The sequence below is a fragment of the Artemia franciscana genome, chromosome 11 (assembly GCF_032884065.1).
Source record: "Artemia franciscana chromosome 11, ASM3288406v1, whole genome shotgun sequence".
NCBI classification, from domain to species: Eukaryota; Metazoa; Arthropoda; class Branchiopoda; order Anostraca; family Artemiidae; genus Artemia; species Artemia franciscana.
This window is the reverse complement of record NC_088873.1, coordinates 8377661-8393129: the sequence shown is the minus strand read 5'-3', so window position 1 is coordinate 8393129 and position 15469 is coordinate 8377661. Positions and strand designations below refer to the sequence as shown.

At 35.2% G+C, this 15469-nt stretch overlaps 1 protein-coding gene across 1 annotated transcript in view; it reads left to right on the top strand.

Moving 5' to 3' along the window:
- Positions 1 to 15469, top strand: part of LOC136032762 (sodium/potassium/calcium exchanger 3-like) — a 35127-nt gene that overhangs the window by 820 nt on the left and 18838 nt on the right. Inside the window, exons 2-3 of the mRNA XM_065713109.1 lie at positions 4357 to 4504; positions 8217 to 8339. Of these exons, the coding sequence (XP_065569181.1) occupies positions 4399 to 4504; positions 8217 to 8339 (229 nt within the window). The 5' untranslated portion in view covers positions 4357 to 4398. The remainder of the gene's footprint in view (positions 1 to 4356; positions 4505 to 8216; positions 8340 to 15469) is intronic.

Below are 15469 nucleotides of genomic sequence, written 5' to 3'. Positions count from 1 at the left end.
ACATCGGAACACAAATGACAACCGAGACAAAAATGACGACCGGGACACAGGGAATATAAATTACCACCAGGACACTCAAAGAGAAATTACAGACTGGGATACCGGGACACAAATGACGACCGGGACACAGGGAACAACAACTACGGGGACGCCGGGGGGCACAGGGGGATATATAAATGACGACGGGGACACAGGGAGTGATCGATTAGCAATCACCATCAACAAAGCTCAAGGGCAATCATTAGAATAATGAGGTATAGATCTGAATACAGATTGTTTTTCCCATGGACAATTATATGTTGCATGTTCAAGAGTCGGTAAACCTGACAATCTATTTATATGCACAGACATTGGGACAGCCAAGAATGTTGTATATTCGTAATTTTTAGGTAGTTAAAAATATATATATCTATCTATATTCACAGGTGGGAATAATATGGCGCGTAACGACTTACGCGCGGGGGGGGGGGGGCACGAAGCGCCCCCACCAACTAGGTGTTGGGATGGCGCTTCGCGCCACCCCAACAGCTAGTATATATATATATATATATATATATATATATATATATATATATATATATATATATATATATATATATATATATATATATATATATATATATATATATATATATATATATATATATATATATATATATATATATATATATATATATATATATATATATATATATATATATATATATATATATATATATATATATATATATATATATATATATATATATATATATATATATATACTCTTGCACCATTAAACAATATTTTTTCCGTTTTCCGTTCCCCTGAATTGTATAACAAAGTTTAGCAAGTCCCTTTATCAACTTTCTCACGTCTGCCTAATTTTCCGTTAAAAAACTGTAACATCTTGGCTGGTAACTTAAAATGGCTTGTAGCCAAATTTCACGATTAAGCATCAGTTGCGGCGTCACATAATGAACGCTTATAATGCAAGAATTCAAATTTCAAATTTACTCGTTTTTGGTTGAGTTTGGACATTTCCAAGGAGTTCCCACTTTCAAAAATCGTGTACACAAGAAGGCGTGCACCATACGGGGTGCACGGAGGTGTACCCTGCCGTCACCCTTTGGCAGCAGGTGAATAAACCACATCATTGAATCAAGGAGACGGTCGAAAAAATTGTGTTGTAAAAGTGTTCAAATTCATTGTTTATCAGCAAGTGTCTATGAAATTTAGCGCTAAAGGCTAAATTTCTAGAGGCGGTTTTAGGCGTTGGACAGAGGGGGCGCTTGTCCCGGACGAAGACATTTTAGGGGTAAATTTTAAATAAACAATCTAACTGTTATAATCATTTTGTAATTTTATAAATTCTATTTTTATTAAAATAAAGTAGAGGACACATTTAACAAATGAAAAATTAATAATTTACTAAGTAATTAATAAAATAAAAATAAATTAAAATATATAAAATCATTGAATAATAATAGTTCAAATTGTTAAGTTAAAGCAATTCAAAATAATGTTGTTAATAAACGAAAATTTTGATAAAATTTTGCCCGATAATTTTACGGGGAGACGGGCGGGGGTGCTAATCAAGCTTATGGCTCAGGCGTAAGAGAGAACAGAACTGCCAATGTAAGTGTCTCATATATTTTCAAGGTACAAGGAAGCTTTGAATCGATTAGGGTGGGGGAGGAACGTGTGCAGCTATGTCGGCCTCAGGCGGCTTGGTGCTGTATTGAGTTGTTAGTAGTAGTTGCCAAAATTATGAGGCAGTCAGGTTTTATAACAGCGTCGAGCATTTTCATTTTCCTTTTATTTGGTTTTATCAACATCGGCTTTACCTAAAATATAAAAAAAAGGCTTGGAGACCTCTGTCTGAGTAGTCAGGCGGCAGTTTTCTAACTATTTGTAAAACTTTGTCGATTTTCGGTAGAATATCGGTAGGTGGCATCCAAGGCCACCTATGTAAATTTTTTTAGTTTAGTTAAATGTAATTAAATGTAAAATTTTTTGGTAGAACTGTTTGCCATTGTCTATTATGTTCTTAGAGATGTTCAATTGATTTAGGAATAAAATACCACATTGTAAAAGTCCAAAGAGCAGATCAATAGAAGCCAGATGCGATTCCGTGAATAAAAAGCAGGACTTCGACAATCACCTCTTTCCGAAATAACCAGTATTTCAAAGGGAACCTCGGAAGCAGCTGAAAGCTTGAAAAATAATGGAATGTCTTTGAAATTTGAAAATAACTGGAGTCGTGTTCCTCTCTGATTTTAAAGTTGTTTTGATATAAGACATTTTTCGTCGTCAACCCCTATTTTTTCCAAATTCTTAGAAAATATTTAGAACCTAGAGCTATAAATCACATGGCACTGGTGGGTTTTTCATATGAGGCAGATCCCTGTATTTAGATTTCTTTTTATTAGAACTTCTGGGATTTGACAGAGAATAGACAGAGTATGCCTGGCTAGTAGGGCAAACGTTTACGGAATGTTACTCTGTCCCACTAAAAAAGGTAATATCCAAGGCAAAGATTTGCAAATATTCACAAAGCGGCGTGAAATATTCGGACGGGTTTTGGACTTTTTTTCTTTCTTTTTTACTGCTATTCCCGAACAGTTCTTCACAAACTGAAAAGGAGAACAAGCCAAGTTGAGCTCATTCATATTCTTATAACTGCAAACAGACATAAAAATCCATTCAGCTAAGGCCCAAAAAAAAACAGCCATATGAAAAACAAAAAAAGGACCACGTAGCAACATTTTCCAGGGATTCGGAGCTTTCTGTAGATTTCTTGTAATTTTTGTCGGGAGATGCATTGGGAATCCCACAGATCTTCCGAAAAATACAAACTCTACTCGAGGAAAGGAAGGCTATTCTAAGACTAGATTGTGCTACTAGGGGGAGGGGATGTTGGAATAAACACAACAATAAGGCGTAGACCCATCTTTTCCAAATTTTCTGGGTGGAAGGTGTTGGATGTGGGACGATTCAGACCTGTCGTATGGATAGAGCGACCCTTTACGGTGTGTAGGTATGCTGCTTCTTTCTATAATTGATAGCATTATGTCTGGTTCAGCCAAAGAAGTTGAATGTTATAGAGGAGAAATGACGCGTAAAACATGGACTCAAATTGATAGTACAAAAAAAAACTGGTCAACGAGACTCATTATATTTATATTTAGAATATAAATATATTTTAAATAAATTAAGTACGTATAACTTCTCTGTTTCTCCTGCTGAACGGGAACAATGGGATTGAGATGTGTCTGCTTCACTTGAGAGCAATTTTAGGCGGGAATTTTAAACTTGGTAATGAGAGCTGGGAGGTTTTTTTTATATTTTTTTGTTGTTGAATAGTTGTTGTGACAAAAGGAGTATTGGAGCACTTAAGATGTAAAAAGAAAAGTGATTATTATTGTACTTAAATAAATAAAGGTAATTGAATTAAAAGAAATTTCCAAAATATTTAATGTATTTTAGAACACTTTTAACTTTTAAGCTATTTGGTACTTGTCGGTTATTGGAAACATAATTACGCTTAGGTTACATCTCAGGAAACCAGTTTCATAGCTATAAAAACAAGTATTGGATGACACAATGCATTGCACTTAGAAAGAATGCATTGGACTTGTATAATTTGGGCTATATGTTTGCATATTCGGGGTAGGGGTGGGGCTAGATTACGTTAGGTTGGGTTGGGCTAGGTTTCCATAATTGTATTTCTAAAGTATCATTATATCTTCGTGTTTTGTTATTTTTCATTAGGATTAGCCTCACTTTTTGGATGTATTTCCAATAATTCGAAAATTTGTCAAGCTGTACTTGTCTATTATAGTGACCATACTACACCTCTTGATCTGAGTAAAACCGGTTTCTCTATCTGCATTCAAAGATTGTTAGCTTAGTCTTAGTGAGATAAAATCTTATGCAGGTGTATTTTGATTAAGTATTTAATGTATAGCGCTGGCTAGGTATATAATATAATGCGTTCTGGGTGGCCTGTTTTCCATAATTCTCTATTGTAATTTCCAAAGTTTTGTTGCTAAAATATTGCATTTTCATCATGTTTTGGTATATTTCATTATGATTGACCTAACTTAACTTCTTCAGTATGGTCACTATAAGAGACAAGTACCAATAAAAATAGTACATTGGACAATTTTCCTGAAATTCGAGTCCTGAAGAATTCAGGAGAATCTAGGGAGGAGTGTCTGGGTCCCGAGTCTTACTCAACGCCCTTCGTACGTCCTGGTTGTGACTTAGTTTGTTGTGTCTTAGCTTGTGGCTTAGTTGTGGCTAGTTGTGGCTTAGTTTGGACATAAGTCATTCTCATTTATTTCAATCCATTTGTTCAACTTTATATTGCAGGCTGTTCCTTTGGAATGGTGGCCACTAACCCGAGATTGCATAATGTATGGATTTGTTGTGGCAGCCCTAATTGGTATTATTTATGACGGTAGAATTGAGTGGTGGGAAGCTCTTATTCTTGTTCTTCTTTACGTAGTTTATATAGCAGGTAAGCTTACTAAAGCATTACAATGGACAAGTTGTCAATTTTTGGGGTCTCCAAAAAAAGGTCAGTGGCTGGATCTGGCTCCTCAGGCACTTTAATATAGGTGCTGAAAAGAATTTTGAATATATTATTTTTATAGGTCCCTGGGAAATTAAAATGTTCCTATAAATGTATTAAATTAATTAATTAATTTCTTAATAAATTAATAAATTAATTTCTTGGTCGATACACTGTTTTTCTACAGTGTCTTATGCTTGATTTGCCCGTAAAGGCAACAAATATGCTTTAAGCACTTAGTGGTAAAAATAGCGTTCATCGTAAAAAATATTGTTGCTCTCATGCAAGGATTTTCGTTACTAAAAAAATAAAAAAACGAAAATGTATAAATCGTATTCAGAGGGCTGTCTAATATATCTAAGCATTGATTTTTTTAAAATTAGGGTAGCATTTTAACAAATTTATATTTATAGAAATTCACAAAAAGCGAATTATAAAAAAAATGCCTATAAAAGTTTTGTGAAATAGGCAGGGTTTGCACAGAAATTTCTGTGTGTACATTTGAGGTAAGATATGATTTTATTTCCGAAAAGAACCATCATAGAGTCAAAATGCAGATACAGAAAAAGCAAGTATATGTCAGAAAAATTTATCAAAATGTCAAAACTCGCAAAATTAAAAGAGAATAAGCTAAATAATTACTCAAAAACAGTTCAGTCTTCTGACTAAAACCTTCAAAACGCAATTTAGTTAAAGAAAAAGAAAGTTCAAAAATTTCAAAAAACATTAAGCAACTATAAGGCAGAACGAGGGGGGACTCATTTATTTAACAATTTCACTATGTACGGGACAAAATTTTTTCATTATCTTTCAGGGGATATTTTTATAGGATATGAAGCGGGGTATTTGTTGAAACAGAACGAGGGAGGCGAGGTAGAAGTGGAGAAATTGACTAGAGATTGTACAAATGTGAATTCAGTGCATTCCTAAGTAAAAATATATTTTCTATGATTTTGCACTGTCTTTTTAAATTCTACTGGACATCAGCTTTTACTTATTTCTGTCATAATTCTAATGTTGGTTTAGAATGTCAATTCATATTGTTTTCGATGCTATCATAGTCAAATTCTATATAATGCTTGAGAAATTTCTTCTAATGTTGAAATCCAAACTATATTGATCAACAAAACTTATTTTCTTTGGGAATTATGTTATTGTAAAGAAAAGCAAATAAATCTTGATATTTTCAATGATTTTTGGACTTAAAACAGTAATTGAAATTCCAAAAAAACATTGTATTTCCTTTGGACCTCTATATATTCTGGGAATTATTTTGTTTGAAATACATTTTTTTTTTTTTACAGTGTAATTTCGCACGTGATTCTCTTTTCTCTTCTGTATTGGCATTTCACTCTAGGAACAAATTCCTACTTACGTGTCTGACGTGGTCGTGTTTGGTTCTCCCAGGCCTTAAACATTCGTTAAATCTTCGTGTTCTCTAGTATTGGGGTCATATTTCTGTATCCAAGGCACGCAATTTTTTGTGGGGGAATGTGAGTAAGCTATAGGGCTGGGGGAGGAGCGGGTTGAAGGGGTGGGAGTCAATGGAGTTGTATTTGGATGGTGGCTATAACCCTGGGGGATTTCGGAAGAAGGAGATTTTTTTGATTATATTATTTAGTTTAGGATGCCTCTAGGAATGTTTATGTAGGTAATCACTACGCACTAGAAATTTCTTTTCCTAGTCAAGTGATTTATGTCTGTAGGCCTAATGGTTTATATTTGTGTTTATTACGCTAAATAGATTTAAGTTAAACATAATTAATTGGTTAATTATTTCATTTCTGCGAGGGAGGGAGTGGGAGGCATAGTCCTTGATTGGAAAGTAATAGGGGCATACATGGGATTGTTATCTGAAATTAAGGGGCAATTTTATAAGGTTTGATGGTTTCCAAGTTGAATGCGTACATCGCCGTTGAAACCCCGATATTTTGTGAGAGATTAGAAGATTTTATTATAGGGTTGCGAGAGCTTTAAAAAAAAAACAGTTTAGTTATAACCGGGTTTTTCAACTATCTGGGAAGTAATACCAAATACCGGGTTTTCGGGTTTTCCTATTACCTGGGAACAATTCCAACTGCTGAGTTTTCGGGTTTTCCAACTACCTTGAACCAGTTAGACTCTGATTATTTCAACCATTAGATGTACCTAATATTATGGACCCTACTGTATCGAGTAGTGACTTTTAAGAAACCGGTAGGTGTTTTGACAGTAAAATAAAGGGTTTACTTCTAAAAAAAAATGTCGGCACTCAATTAATTTTTGTTCTTTCTATTGGCTTAATATTCGTCAAAAAAGAAAAAAAAACATTTATATGGCATTCGAAACTGGGTGGCTACCTACCCAAATAACTTTCGATAGTTCTAATGCTATCGGCTGTCTTGAAGCTTTGAGATAGTCTATAGTAGAAACCGGCACTTTTCTGTGGCTTCTATCTTTTAAAGTTTCGGTTACTATTGGTATTGGCACGGGTTGCTCTGTGCTTTTAATTTTGCTACCACGAATATGATCATATTATTTGATATTGAATGAAATACGTCGGTATAACTCTTCCTTTTTTGGCTCCTCCTTAGCTCTAGATACGCCAATTGCGCAACAATTTTGTTTGTCACCTTTCTCAGCCGAGGGGTTGTCCATTTTCATACACCTGATGTACATGTCAAACCACCCGTGTATCGCACAGTTCCACCACGGATGGCACATTCCTCGTGGCACTTGGCACAGCTCCTCCACGATTGGCACAGTTCTCCACGCTTGGCACGCGCCAGGTGTTGTACGTGATTTCTGAGTCAGCATTCCCTCGTTTTCGGCTCTATAGAATATACAATGGAATCAATTTATAACTTATCTTAGATAAATATTTGCACGACTTAAATTCTTTCCCAACTGCTGACTCAAATACTTAATGACAAAGAAAATTTTTAGAACTTTTGGATTAATCTGTTTAAACATCATAAAAAACGGTTTAAGCTCAGGCTAGATTTCGGTGCTATCAATTCGCTAGTTTTATCCGAAAAGTGGGTTTTTAACTTTTTTGTAACGTCAGACAATATTCGCACAATCCCTCTCCCCCTGCAAAAAAAAAAGTAAGAAGTGATGGCCTATAAGCTCAGGCTTTATTTAAGTGCTATCAGATTGCTAGTTTTATCCAAAAAGTTTGTTTTAATTCTTCAAGTTATATAAGACGAATTAGAGTAATCCCCCTCCTGCAAAAAAAAAGGAAGAAGTGGTGGTCTAACTTGACAAAAGTTGTTGGTTATTTAAGACCATGATTTTGTATGTTGTAAATATTCCGGATTTCCAACAGCCTGTACATCCCAATTGCTATGCTAGAAGCATAAACAATTTAGCGGCTATGAAGTGGGTTTTTAGCTTCCCCTGCTTATACTTTTTCAAAAAATGATGGTCGGGTTTTCTTGGACTATGCTCTACGACCCAGATTAGCCCTTTAAGATACATTATTACTAACTTTTGGTACCTCTATACAATTATGCACGATAGAAGCTAGTAGGCTTCATACGAAACGCACTTTGTTGAGTGGTAAAAAGAACAAAATGGAAAAAAAAAAATCTTCGAAGGCAGGTATTTTTGAACGAAAAAAGGTATTTTTGAATCTTTGTTTTGTCTCGCATCTGTATCATGTTTTTTTCTTTTTTAGTTATGTATTACAACAGAATACTTGAGAAATCTGCTACAAGTACAAAAGAAAAACTGAACTGCAAAAAATCAGGTGGTCTTGAGGAGGCTTACAAAAATCCACCGAATCCGGATCTGAATCAGGGTAAGCGCAAGAATTTCTCATTTATCCTTACAAAATACTGCAAGATTCACAGAATTACATAGAACATAAGTGCGAGAATTTCTGCCAAATTATATTTTGTAAGTTAATCCTGGTAAGTTAAAAAATACTGCCAAACTCAAAATAACGTGGTAAACTAGTACGACAATTTCTACAAAATATATATTTGGTAAGTTAAAAACGCTGCCAGGCTCATAGAGTTATATTGAATATAAGTGCGAGAGTTTCCGCCATGTTTATATTCGGTAAGTTAATCCTGGTAAGTTAAAAAATACTGCCAAACTCAAAATTACGTGGCAAACTAGTATGACAATTTCTGCCAAATTTATATTTGGTATGTTAAAAATGCTGCCAGGCTCATAGAATTACATTGAATATAAATGCGAGAGTTTCTGCCATGTTTGTATTTGGTAAGTTACATTCTGGGAACTAAATTCTTTTAGGTTACAGAATACTGCCAGACTGGTAGAATTACATAGGATGTAAGTGCGAAAATGTTTGCCAAGTTTATATTTTGTAATGTGCATTCTGGTAAGACTGGTAAGTTAATTCTTGTAAGTTACAAAAATATTCCCAGGCTCATACATAGCAAGAAAAACGGAATTTAATAGATCACCTTAACTAGGATGTCATTTTATAAAAAATTGGACTACCAAAAGATGTGTCATCAAACGAACTTGGTTTAATCGGGATTTTTTATTCACTGGACTGACACGCTTAGACTAGGAACCAATGGGAATGAAGAGGTGATGCTCAATGACGAGAAAACTAACCATGTGGATAGCTTTACCTAACTGGGCAGCATTACTAGTAAATATGGTAGATGCAGTGAACATGTAAAAAGTAGAAGAGTCGAGTATTTAAAGCATTCTTTTTATACTTCAGATTTGATTATAGAAGTTTAAGGACTTGCTTAAGCCCCAAGGCTCTATTTTTCCCAATTATACTAATAAGAATACTCTTCATGTTTTTGATTTACAATAGGGGTGTCGTCTACCATTCTTTGTAGGAGCAGTGATGGTAGAATCAGTTGTAGCAAGGTATCGGGCAGAATCTACTACTACTAACAACACCGCAGCACCAAGCCGCCTGAGGCCAACACAGCTACGCACGCTCCTCCTCAATCCCAGTCTATTCAGAGCCTCCCTCTTTACACCCTCCAAAGAAGTCCCCATTTCCTCTAAATCTTTCTTTATTACATCCTCCCACCCCAGGCGAGGACGAACTGCTTTCCGCTTTGTCCTAGACGGTAGGCCAAAAAGGACAATCTTCGGCGATCTGTCATCCTTCATCTTTAGAACGTGCCCTAACCATCACAACCTTTCTGTCGTTATAACCCTAGAAATTTGGATTGAACATCACTACTGTTTGAAATTAGGAGCGCCAGGCTTCAAGGCCATATTTGACCACCGTCATCATCGTACCTTCAATATTCTACTCTTGGTTTGCTGAAAAAAACACCCTGAGCCGTGGCAGTTCATTCATTTTGCTCACACTTTCATCTAGGATGCTTAAATCAGTCCAGGAGAGTTTTTCCTCCTCGTTTGATTCCGTGGTCTCCCATTACCTTTTCTGTGCTCCTTAAGACAAAGTCCATTGAAATGATCCAAATAATGGGGGATAGAACACAACCCTGCTTAATTCTTGGTCTACTGCAAAACCAGCAGCTAACCTCATTTCCTACCTTAACCGCAGCAGTATTATTCTTGTGCATATCATTAATAACTTTAATGTATTTGTTCGGTACACCATATAAGGATGATATCTTTACTAAAGCTCTTCTATCAACAGAATCGAAAGCTGTCGCATAATCTATAAAACTATAACACTCATAATCTATAAAACAGAGGACCAAAGGTGATTGACAACTAAGGCACTTCTTAATTATTAACGTAAGAGTAAAGATTTGGTCGACGCATCCTCTACCTTTTCAGAAATCGCACTGTTCTGTTTAGAAAAAATAATTAAAATAAAAAAAAATAAAAAAATCTGTTTAGAAAAAAAAAACAAAATAATTCCCAGAATATAAACAGGTCCAACAATGTTTTGTTGGAATTTCAATTACTGTTTAAGTTCCAAAAAATCCTTGAAAATATCAAGATTTATTTACTTTCTTTACAGTAACGTAATTCCCAAAGAAAATAAGTTTTTTTAATCAATATAGTTTGGATTCAACATTAGAAGAAATTTCTCAAGCATTATATTTAATTTTGTGAAGTCGCTGAAGAAAGTTAAGACTACAGCTAGGAATATTAGTGAAAAAGCTGTATTTTTAATAGATTTTCGCTTTTATTCTTGAACGTTCATGAAATTTTCACCAATCGCAAAAAAATGAACCTGAGGCTTCACAATAACCCCTCTAATTAAAAAATTATATCTTGGCGAGTGTTTGTGGTTTCATGAATTTGGGAAAAACTGGAATTTTACGAAAAGAGCGAGTAAATAAGCGCCCGAAGTCTCTGTCAATTGATGTTAAAACTAATACAGCCATAATTAATGAAACCAATAGAAGTCTTAAACCAAAAGTTTAAAATTTTACTTCATTACTTAGCTGCATGTTACTGCATTTTAATGCCAAAACATCCCAAATCTTACTGAGCCTTCAGATAAATACAGACTTAGATGCTGGTAAGGAGGAAGGGAGATAGAATCGATCTTTAATACCTCCTGATTTGCGGGAATATTTCTGGTCTATGTCTCTTTTATGAAAGTAAAGAGTAATATTTAACCCTATAATGAGTAAGATTTATTCTGTACACGGTGGGAGAGCTTCCCCCTCCTCAGCCCACCCCCTTCTACCTGTGTAGTAGTAGAAATTTCAGGTGATGCTTATTCAATGGGATACTGAAAGTTCTAGTGCCTTTCTTAAAAGTCAAAAGTGGTCGGAGAGCAGCCAGGCCCTGTCCTAGGACCTGTTCTCATATCTGGTCCTTTTGTATCTCCTTAAGGCTAATGGTCTTAATTTGTGTCCAATGCTATTTCTCCTATGATAGAAAATCATGAATAACTTCTGCGATTTTGGTGATTTTGAACTGATTTTTTTTTTGATGACTCTCGAGTTAAAAAGGAAAAAAATGTTGGTTTCACTTTTTCTGTATATGCTTTACCTATTGTGCAAAAAAAAGAAATCAAGTTATTTTAGTTTGGTGAATAAAAATTTAGTGGATGGGAAATGACAGTAGATTTTTTTTTTAGTTCATCCTGCCAGTATTTAAAAAAAAATGTTGGTTGCAGAATTGTTATATTTTTATTTTTAACGGTGCAAAAAATTATTTTTAATTTTCAACATTTTTCTTGCTAGAAGGTATGAAGTTGGCTCCAGAGGGTAGAATTTTGGATCATATGTAGATTTTATAATCTACAACCATTACAGAAAATTTCTGATGTCTATCATAAATAGTTTGAAAGCAAAATCAGAAAAATACAATTTCAAAATGTGCTTACTTTTTACTTATTTTACCCCTGTTTCCGGCTTAATAGCGTTGTTCATCAGCCAATAGAAAAAAAGGCGGGATTCTTATCCAATTTTAGGCATTACGCCTCCAAGGCATTGTGTCTCTGATTAGTTGACTTGTCAACTGAAGTCAATAAGACATTTGAGATATGAGGAAGAAAATTATCAACAAAAGGTGGCTGAATTTAAAATACCGGTAAGTAAAAATTACATATACAAGTTTCATTCCCTCTTGTCCATTAAATAAAAAAAAACAAGTTTTTTTTAACTGCATGTAAGGAGCGACATTAAAACGAACAAAAATTATTCCGTTTATGAAAGGGGGTAGTCCCTCAATGTCCCGCTCTCTACGCTAAAGTTTGACTCTTTCTCACAACTATACTTTTTAAAACAATAAGAAACTTTAGCGTAAAGAGCGAGGCGTTGAGGAGGGGACTACCCCTTTCATATACGGAATAATTTCTGTTCGTTTTAAGTTTTAATGACGCTCCTTACTTGAAGTTAAAAAAAACTGTTTTTTTTATGTAATTTCTGAACGTTTTTAAATTAATGCATGTTTTGATTTGGCTAACCGCACAACGAAATTTGCATATCTTTTTTTGTCTAAATGGCTTTCTCATATTTTCGTTCTGACGATTTTGAAGAAAATGGGGTGGGGGAGGAGGTCTAGTTGCCCTCCAATTTTTGGTAACTTATAAAAGCACCTAGAACTTTGTATATTTGTATTACATATATGAGGGGGTTTGCCCTTTCGTCAATACCTCGCTCTTTACACTAAAGCTTAAATTTTCTCCCGGTTCTTTAAGAATGACCCTAGAATCACCAAGTCCGTAGAATATATAGTTGAAATTACTTTAACGGAAAGAGCGAGGTATTTAGGAGGAGATGAACCCCTCATATGCGTAATAATTTCTGTTCGTTTTATGTTTTAATGCTGCTCCTTACTTTCAGTTGAAAAACTTCTTCATTATTATTTTTTCTGTGTTTTTTTTTAATAATGCTAGAAAATCCTATGCCCCTTCATTGAATTTCTTTTCCCCCGTGACAAATTCCTCTAAGTAAAGATCCTTCAACGTAGCTCCCTCCCCTCTACCCCCCCCCCTCAGCCAAAACCCCTCAACCGTTGACTTTTAATTAAAAGGAATAGTTGTGGGAAAAGTCAAGTCATGGCCAATTGTAGAAAAAGCCAAGACAGATTGTCCAATTAAGTGGGCATCAGGTCAAGGTAAACACTGATCAAAGTTTATAACTTGTAGCCCCTCCCCCGGGAACTATGGGGGAGTAAGTCGTCCCCAAAGACATCTTATTATGTTTTTTGACTATGCTTAAGAAAATGGCTATCTCAAAATTTTGATCTGTTGACTTTGAGAAAAAAAATGAAAGTGGGAGGGGGCCTAGGTGCCCTCCAATTTTTGGTCGCTTAAAAAGGGCACTGGAACTTTTCATTTTCATTAAAATGAGCCCTCTTGCGATACCCTAGGACCAATGGGTCGATACAATCACCCCTGGGAAAAAGAAAACAAAAAACAAATAAACACGCACCCTTGATCAGTCTTCTGGCAAAACAATTCTATGACTTTTAGGGCGTGTTTCCCCCTTTTTTCCAAAATAAGACAAATTTTCTCAGGCTCTTATCTTTTGATGGGTAGGACTAAATTTAATTAAAATCCGATTCTTTTGACGTATTTATTAGTATCAAAATTTCGTTTTTTAGACTTTCGTTTACTATTGAGCCGGGTCGCTGTTTTGTTTTTCTATGGTTCTTTTCATTTTTTTTAGAAAGGTGCTGCTTGGAGAACAAGATAAAGATAATTTGTCAAATGGATCGAAAATTTCAGAAGAATTTTCAGCAAATCCTCTCATAGACGATTCAAATAAATTGGGAAACGGTAGTGGTTCTTACGGTGTTGATTGCCCCGATACGAATACTGAGATAGACTTATCTGGAATTCCAGATGGAAACTGCATTGTGAATCTAAGGTATTTCCTTGCTGAAGTAATTTCAGCATTCAGACACAAAATCAGTTGCGATCACGGAAAATTGATTATAAAGCAATTAGAAAAGAAAGGCCTGAAAACTGAACTGAAAGTTAAGTGTAATAAGTGTAACTGGGAAAAGAGGATTAAAGGTGAACCAGAATGTCCAGCAACAATTGTAAAAGAATATCTTTCAAGTTTTACGGACCAGACACAGGTTGCTTTTTCCGAAAAAAAATCAAGTCTTAAAGGCTGCTTGAATTCGAAGGCTGTTTGGGGAGCCATGGGTAGTGGAGGAGGGTATTCTACACTGTGTGAATTCTTCGGGGTGCTTGGAGTGAAACCAATGTCACGAATAGTTTATTCCCGTATTGAAAGGCAGCTTGGTAATGCTTGGATGAATAGTTTATCGGAAATTTTGCTAGAAAATGGACGAGAGGCCTTAAAATCAGCCATTCATGATGATAGGTATAAGGAGGACTCATACTGGACAAAAGTGATATGTGATGGAGGCTGGAATAAGCGTAGCAAAGGACACGATTATTCGGCCAAAGGATGTGTTGCAGTTATCATAGATGCATTTACGAAAAAACTGTTATATGTTGGCATAAAAAATAAATACTGTTATATATGTTTTTCTTCTGCAAACGCCAAAGTAATTCCCAAAGATCATTTCTGCCTTCTGAATTATAACGGAAATTCAAGGAGCATGGAAACAGATATTCTAGTTGAAGGCTTTCGTTCCAGTGAGGAGATGCACGGATTACAGTTTTTAGAGTTTATCGGTGACGGTGATTCCAGTGTTTTTTATAAGCTAAAACAAAGTGTTTCCTACGGTTCCAACATACGGAAACATGAATTTGCAAATCACGTCACAAAAAACTATACAGCCCATCTATATAATTTGTGCAAAAATAAAAAAGGTTTGTACACAAAATGTCTTCCCCGAGGAATTATCCAGCAACTGACAAAAAATTTAAGGGGTGCGATAAAAATAAATTCTGAAAATAATGGAACAGCAGAAGAATTGAAAATCTTGTTAAAAAGAGGTCCGTACCATGTTTTCGGAAACCACACAAAATGTGATTCTGGATGTCCTAAGATTGCTGAATTGACCGTGAATAGTAAAATAGAAGATCGGTGGAATAATTTTCCCCTGCACGTGTTTGAAGATGTTATGACAGAGGTCGATATTGTGTGTCGAAAAGCAGAGCAGCTTCGAAATGACGCAACTACAAACTTAGCTGAAAGCTACATGTCAGTTGTTGCTAAATTCATCGGAGGAAAGCAAATAAGCCGGTCTAAACGAGGTTCATATCATGCAAGAGTTCATGGAGCAAGTCTTGCTTATAATTCAGGTCCAAAATGGCATCAATTAGCTTGGAAAAATATTTTTGGGCTTAGTCCTTCTAGCGTAACAAAAAAATATTGTAATAAAACGGCTAAACTCCGTGTAATATCTAAACGTAATTTGACCAGTTATTATAGTGCTCTTGGAGGAAAACACGTTGCTAAGTTAAAAAATAGAAACTATAACTTTGGTAATCGTGACTATGGACCAAATTGCAATAAGCCAGACATGACTTCTGATGAAATGAATTTGGCCATACAAAAATATACTGACGAGAATTTAAAATTGGATTTTGCCAGTATAAGCTGTTTGTTCAACAGTACCAAGGGC